Source organism: Mus pahari, chromosome 3 (assembly GCF_900095145.1).
Source record: "Mus pahari chromosome 3, PAHARI_EIJ_v1.1, whole genome shotgun sequence".
NCBI classification, from domain to species: Eukaryota; Metazoa; Chordata; class Mammalia; order Rodentia; family Muridae; genus Mus; species Mus pahari.
Window position 1 is genome coordinate 100,701,417 of NC_034592.1, and position 7,861 is coordinate 100,709,277.

The following is a 7,861-nucleotide window of genomic DNA, read 5'->3' on the forward strand; positions in this document are numbered from 1 at the left end:
CAGAAACCCCACGGAGGGCCAAATGCATCCTCCTCAGCTGGCGGCATGGAGAGACTGCGTGTGAACTCTACAGAAACCCCACGGCTTTCACCGTCTGCTACAGTTCAGACTATGGGAGAGAGGCCTTCACTTGGTGGTGGCTCGCTCTCCCCAGAGTGGATCATGTAGGCATGACAGCCCATGCGTCTGTGAGTTCTTCAGTGACCCCTCACAGTCTCACACGCCGTGCCTCACCTATCTTTGTCCATCACACAGAAGGAAAATGGAAAGCTTGCAGCGATCTTCTCAAACTCCTCCTGAGAGATATATCCATCCTGGTCGAGATCATAGTTCTTAAAGACAGACTAGGAAAAAAAAAAAGATTTTCTTCCATTTCCTGAAGAGAAACCAGTCATCCCTCACACCAGGGCACATCCCAGGCCTCTGCTGTCCCAGCCACTACAGGGCTACCCAGGTGGCTACCGTACACAGCACCTGCACCCGTGTAGAGCATGGGTCAGGTCTCCCTCCACTCTGCCCTCCCTGCAGGGCCTGTCCCCTTCTCTAGGAAGCTCAGAGAGTAGCCTGATTAGAAGCATTCCCTTCCTTGAATCCTGTGCTCCTCATTGTTCTGCAAGTGTGACTCAAGTATAAAGACCGTCTCACGCAAATGGAACCTGCTCCTCACCAGTTAGTGGAACCAAGCAGTGCCAGATTTCCTATTCTCCTGGTTAGCATTGTTATATGTTGACATTTGCCCCATACCTACCCATAACTTTTAAACATACACTCCCATGTGAGGGTGTTTAAGCAAGGCAAATCCATCCTACCGGAAACCAGGGTGTTGCTGTTCCCCCTGAAACCTTCTGTGTGGAGTCAAGCGACTTGGTGTTCCCAGGCCCTGTCTTCTCACCTTTGTGTCTCTGGTCCTTTCTCTTCCCTACCACCTAATATTAAAGCAGTCCATACCAGGATTTTGCCTGCTGAAACAGGTACTTACATCCACCATCCTTTGGACGTGTTTGCTGATGGTCTTCGGGTCAGGTTTGGGAGACACTCCAGAGGCCCAGTCCACTACAACCGGTGGCTTCGAAGGTGTCAGTGGCTAAAATGGAATAGGAAAACCCTTGTGACTAATACAGGGTAACAGGGCTCCTTCCTTTCCTGATACCCGACTGTGTGCTGTAGCAGCAGAAAAAGCACAGGTTCCTAAAGTGCTCCTTCATGACGCCCAGAGGCAGTCGTCATGACCCAGTCTTAGGAGAGAGACCTGGGCACACTTTACCTGGAGGCAGACAACACTGTGCCCGATGTCACTGCCTCCTCCCTCTTTTCATTAATTTATTTGTTCACTTTATATCCCAGTCACAGTCCTCTCCCTCTCCCTCTCTTCTCCCATTTCCCCCATTCTTCTTGGAGGAGATGGACCCCTGCCCTGCCCTGCCCTGCCCTGCCCTGCCCTGTACCAATCAGCCCTGGCACATTAGGTTGCATCAGGACTAAGGGCATCCTTTCTCACTGAGGCCTGACAAGGCAGCCCAGCTAGCTAAGGAAAGGGATCCAAAGGCAGCAACAGAGTTTGAGTAAGAGATAGCCCCTGCTCCAGTTGTTAAAGGACCCATGTGCACCCCAAGCTGAACATCTGCCACATATGTGTAGGGGGCCTAGGTCTGCTCTATGCATGCTCTTTGGTTGGTGTTCTCTGTGGGCCCCCATGGGCCTCGCCTCCTCTCATTTATAAGTCCCTGGTAGATTGTACCATTCCGACCCTCTTTAGGTATTCGGTCATTTACTGTCCGCACAGCAGTCCCTTCTTCTAAACCCTAAGTTGTTTATGGATAAGAACTCTATGTTACACATATGTTGAGCAGCTTCATCTGTGCTTTGCATAAAGCTGAGCACCCAGCAGAAACAATCTACTGGCAGCCGAAGGCCAGTGGAGAAGGCACTTGGTGAGCCTTTAAAACCCTGCCACACTCCAGAGTCTTAGGATGAGAAACTCACCGGAGCTCTGTGGTTCCTTGGCTCACGGGCATAGGAAAGCTCATAGATTTCATCTTCTGTGTAGTATAGATCCAGGGATAGCTGCAGGATGAAGCAGAACACTGTTAACTGCCGGGACACTGTCTGCCTTTCACAGAACTGAGGTTTCTTTCTTGGTTCAGTTTTCCAGTGGTTCATCTTCTTGGTGCTTGGCATTTTGTTTGCTTGTTTTTAGTTTTATCTGTTTTATTTTATGCGTGAGTGTTTTATCTGCATGTGTGTATGTGTACCATGTATGTGCTTTGTATCTGCAGAGGTCAGAAGAGAATATTAGAGTCCCTGGGACAGAAGTCACTGGTGTTTGTGAATCACCATGTGGTTGCAGGGAATTGAATCATGGGCTTCTGTAAGAGCAACGGGTGTCCTTAACCAGTGAGCCATCTCTTCAGACCCAGCAGTTTGTTTTTAAAACCCACTAGGATATTATAACAGGTAAAGTTACTTGCTGTGACCTGAGATCAATTCCTGGAACCCATATAAAACTGGAAGAAGAGAAATGACTCCATAAGGTAGTCTTCTAACATCTACAGTTGCACCATGGTATATATACATACATACACACACACACACACACACACACACACACACACACACACACACGCCCACACACGCTCTCTCTCTAAGTAAAATAAAAAATTAAGATCCACAAACTTGGGCTGGTATGATACCTGCTATTTCAATAGGGAACACAGTAATTCTTTCTTGCTAGAATATTCTTTAAATACTGACAGAGTTCCAAAATGGTCTCTTTAAATTGAGATTCACTGTCTATGTTTCTGTGTAGAGTTGAGGTTGGTGTCTGAGACTTGCCAAAGTCACGTGATTAAGGAAAAAGGGATGATTAAAGGACGGGGCCTGAGCTGAGAGACTGGAGCCTGTGGTACCACCAGAGTGCTCTGGGAGGTGGGAAGAGACCATGGTCATCATCCCTGCCACTCTGCACACAGAAGCAGGTTTCTTTCAACTTGTGATATTGGAACAGGAGAAGTGTGAATCACCTCCCAGGCTGTAGGGAGCAGGCTTGGAGAGTACAGGCCCGTGTTCATGCAGCTGGCACACCGGAGCATCACAGCTTTGGAAGCAAGTACAGCTGATTTCACCCCATACCCACTACAAACCCAGATCTCCACTCCCCACACCTGCCCTTGGCTGGAATGTCTCCAGGCACAGAGGTCTAAGCTGAAAGTGGCAGGAACCCAAAGAACAACTCATTCTCTTCCTGTTTTCTTTGGCTAGCTTTTTCTCCTTCCTTGCTGTATTTTGTGAGAGTACCCTGTCTCCACTTGTGATCGGCTCCATCTTGAAAGCTTAGGGATAGCTTTTGCAGGAGTAGTAGAAGACCCCTAGAATTCTTCAAGACATACTGCTTAAAACAAAGTTGGTCTCCTGGGTCCCCTTCCCCAGTCTGAGTCTAAGTTGAGGTCACTGTTACTTAATAATGTCAACTCTGTGTAGTTGATCTTTGTGCCTCTCTACCCTGCCCATAAGGAGGAGATGGTGGTTCTACTCTGTAGCTAGTATTTGAGAAGGAAAGCAGAATCCCCCTGCTTCTCACCCCCCCCCCCCCAGTTTATAGCTAGTCTTAGCAGTTTTTCTCCCATGGGAATCTCACCGTCAGCAGATGCACCAAGTCCTTGTTGGCATCCAATGGTGGGGCCACCTCCTGCAGCTGGACCAATTCATTGATATGATTGTAAAGGGCCAGGAGCTTTTGGACATTCACCTTCCCATCTTCCAGATAGTCGGGCATGGCTTCATATAGGGATATGAGATCCTTGAGGTGCACGCCCAGTATGGGGATTTTGAAGTGTGTGCACTCCCCATAGGCTCGCCTGTAGTTGTCATAGTTTCTGCAGGAGGACAGCAGTTCAGTCATCTCACCCAGAACCTACAAAGCAGAACAGATTGGTCACTGGCACCTGCAGGGCCTAGTATACTGCCTGTAGCAGCCACTCTCATGCCTGCCATGATTTTATTCCATCTCTCATATGTTGGATAGCGAGTGATACATCTAGTTAGCATCTACTATAACTCCCCAACTAAAACTCCAGCTACATCAAATGTCAGAGGATAGTCATAAACAAAGTATGCATTCCTCAATATCACTACATAGTTTAATTTAAATAGGGTTTTATTTTATATTAAAAGTGATTTAGTTTTAGAACTAATATAAGCACATGACACAACAATTAAAGGCATACGACTATATAGTATATAATAAGTGCTTTTCCTAACTCCAAACCATGATTTGCCCTCCCTGGTGCCCTTGAAAGCTCCCAAAAGTATTGTATTGAGTTGGCACATGAGGACAGCAGGTGCCACCTTTGCTACTGGCCTGGGAAAGGATGTGTTTCATTTGGGGGAGCTGCAGTAGTGTAGTACAGGTTACTATTCTGTGGCTCAAGGTTCTCCAAATAGGCCTGTGTTTGGAGGGAGCAGCCAGATACATTCTTTTCAAACACACCAGATTCATGTCAGTTATAGATCCTCATCGTTAAAGCACAGTAATGCCCAAGTTTTCAGAAGTGAAGATGTGGAACGACCTTGCCAGACATGTTTTCCCATGAAATAACCATATTAGACACTATATCAAATTCTTTTAATAGGATTGTGTCTAACAAGAACTGTCTCTATACAGTGAGGAAGTAGACTGAGACTGTGCCCACTCAGTCACTCTGAGACAGCAAGAGAGCTCCATCATCACCCCTTTGTCCAACACTGCTGGCAAGTGTGAGCTATGTAAACTCACTAGGTGGGATGAATGGCAGAATGTAGAGCATAATAATTTTTGTTACTGTTTCCATGCCTTCTGATACATACATGATCCTTCAGTGTGTTAGGGAATGTTAGGGGATGACCAAAAAAATGTCCCTGTTTGCCCAGCCATAGGGGAAAGGCTTCTCACGGGCCCAGCATGGTGATGAAAGCAGAAACAAAAGGGACTCCTTAAAAGGAGGATGGATACATGGGGTAGATGGACAGGGACAGCGAGACCTGGAAATAGTTCTCTAAAAAGAGTCCTCTTCCAGTGTAGGATAGTTTTGTCTGTGGATAGTAAAGTCCCCTGCCATTAGATGACAGTGCTCAAGCATCCATCATCAGCTAGCCCATACCATGCATGGCTCTCTACGTCATGCTGAGTGGTACTTACACCAACAGCTCTCTGCCATAAGAGGGTAAAGCATATCCTGTGACATCTATCTAAGAATGTAGGAAAGTGCATGAGACTCCACCTGACTAAATGTGTTATAAAACTGCAGCAAATGGCAGGGGATGTAGTTCAATGATTGGGTTCTTCCCAACAATACTGCATCTAAGGAATACACCTCCAACCCTGAAATTCAAGTGTCCAGAGAGTCTGCAAGTGTTCCGGTAAGCTGGTGTTCCAGGCTGCCACTGTGTAAATGCACTTGTTGAGCAACTGGATTTCTATTCATTTTGGGGGAAAAAAATCTAAAGTAAGGAGAGCTGGGTAAGGGAGTCAACCACAAGGATGGTAACCGGACTTCCAACACCTTGTAGTCACAGGAAAGACGTACACATTACTTTAAGTGGCCTGACAGGGAGGGGCACAGTGAAACCGGGACCGCACACACTCTCAGGTCTGTGACTCACCCATCCTGATTTTTCTTGGCATTTGCCTCCTTGGCCCCTAACCTTGTTGAAAAGAGATGTGTGGCCCTAATGGCCCCAGAGAAGACAGCTCACTGACCTTATTGATCTCATGTGGGACATGTGAACTTGTCTCCTTGAGCCTGGAGATGGAGCTGTGACACAGTCCCCCGATCACAGCCATCAGTGTGTTGAAGTTCTGTAGCTGGTGGAGCTTCTGTGACACAGAGGACAGATGACAGCAGAATCATTACATGGCAGTGCTTAGAAGCTGACATCTCTATTCTGTACATTTTCCATATAGTTAGAATAACAGCTCTCTCCAGACTATAGCAAGATCAGTAGGGATGTCACATGCACCTCTTTGTTGCATCTGATCTGTGGACTACCATCTAAATTATTGATTTCCAAGAATTATTGAGAACATATTCAATGAAAACTTCTGGACAAAAAAACCCCATAAATTATAGTTCCCTAGACTAAGGGATAGGATTTGGACAGTGTCTAGTCTGTCTTTAATGAATAGTAGAGCAGGTGGACCATTTCCAAACTTGGAGAATCACTGGTGGAGACAATCCAGATGTTGGAAAACATAATAATCACAATCATATTGCCTGTATCCTATTGCCGGGCCTATTATTAAGGTAAAGATGTTATTCCCCTGTGAGATGCTTGTGTTGGTAAAGGGTAATAGCTGGGAAAGAGAAGTTTGAATCTCTGTCCCTCAAAAATTGAATATGCCATCCAGCAGAGCCTTGAACCTAGAAACTAAGACAACTCAGGCTGGTCTGGCTTCAGTGAAATTGAGAATTGCCCATGTGGCTAGTTATGAGAAAATTAAATGTGTCCTGAAAAACACCAAAGAGCTGGGCCCTGATCTTGAGATGGCCCGTTGTGGCCTTCCACGTTGCTCTTGGGTGAGAATGCAGGAGACCACAGAAGATGCACAAAGCCCACTGTGGGTCAGACTGGGCTCAGGGATAGGTCATTCACCTCATGGCCTAGGGTGAATGTCTCAGTCCAACCACTCACCTGAGCCACATGGATGAACTTGATGAAGACCTCTGCCCGGAGCTGCGGGGTGGGACGGCTGAGAACCATCAGTTGTACCCACTGGGAGATGCCATTGCACAGGGCAATGGACCTCTCCATGGTGGGGTTCTCTTTTACGCAGCTATTTACAAGGTAATTTTGATAATCAGAGAACTGGAGGGAAGAAAGACAACCATCAGAATGGAGCACTGCTATTCTTGGAGTTCTGAAAGGCACATCAGCTCTGCTCAGTGGTGGCTGGGAACTGGTGTGGGCAAACAAGGCTATGGATGCCTCCCTGATACCTTTTCTACCAGGCCCAAAAGAATGATGGAAGGGTGATCACACCCAGCCTCTACAACTCCATTTGGTATACAAGGATGAGTACACATCGATTAGCCCAAATGGCATACTTGAGTAGATAGTTTTCTTTCCTTTCTGAATAGAGCACACCAAATGGTTATTAGTTCCAGCTCTGAATCTTCAGTTGAAGAACACAGTTCAAGAACAAGAATCTGTGATCATAAAGCCTGCCTGCCTAGTACATGAGCCTGCTTTAAACATCAAGATAACACACAGGATGGAAGAACTTCCATTCTTCATGGTGCTACACAAATGTGAGGTAGTGCTAATAGGAGAATTAACATGATAACACTAGCCTGTCTGAACTACCTCGTACTCACAAACTTGAGCAGAAGCCGAGTGAGAAGGATATGTGAAACATAGCTAATCACACAGTGGCCAGGTTTTCCTAACTATGAATAACAGTGAGACTATGTGTGTGAGGCTAAAATATTCTGGACAGTCTGGCCTACGAGATGATTTTATCTGCCATGCCCCTGCCCCAAGGATCTCTTAGCTTCAATAGTAAAGAAGAACCTAGTCTCCAGAGATTCTCCTACGGGGGCTCTGATGCTGTGCTGAACTGTGTACTTTGAAAGCCAGTGTGGGCAGGTGAAATAACTCGGAGAATGTTCTGGAAGCATCACAGCTGATCTAAGTGTCGATGCACGCCTTGCCATTCTTTCTTTCTACTGCTCAGTAGATGGTGGCAGTTCTCAATCAGGTGAAGACTGGCCACTCCAACCAGCCTCTACCGATACCTGCTGGACTTGTAGTATGGTGGAAAATAAACTTTAGCTTTGTTAATGTGTGTGTGTGTGTGTGTGTGTGTGTGTGTGTGTGTGTGTGTGTG

At 46.5% G+C, this 7,861-nt stretch overlaps 1 protein-coding gene across 1 annotated transcript in view; it reads right to left on the reverse strand.

Moving 5' to 3' along the window:
* Positions 1-7,861, reverse strand: part of Rasgrp1 (RAS guanyl releasing protein 1) — a 62,315-nt gene that overhangs the window by 8,954 nt on the left and 45,500 nt on the right. Inside the window, exons 7-12 of the mRNA XM_021192217.2 lie at positions 6,667-6,840; positions 5,735-5,851; positions 3,635-3,910; positions 1,984-2,064; positions 980-1,084; positions 235-344 (exon numbers count right to left, since the gene is read on the reverse strand). Coding sequence (XP_021047876.1) covers positions 235-344; positions 980-1,084; positions 1,984-2,064; positions 3,635-3,910; positions 5,735-5,851; positions 6,667-6,840 — 863 coding nt within the window. The remainder of the gene's footprint in view (positions 1-234; positions 345-979; positions 1,085-1,983; positions 2,065-3,634; positions 3,911-5,734; positions 5,852-6,666; positions 6,841-7,861) is intronic.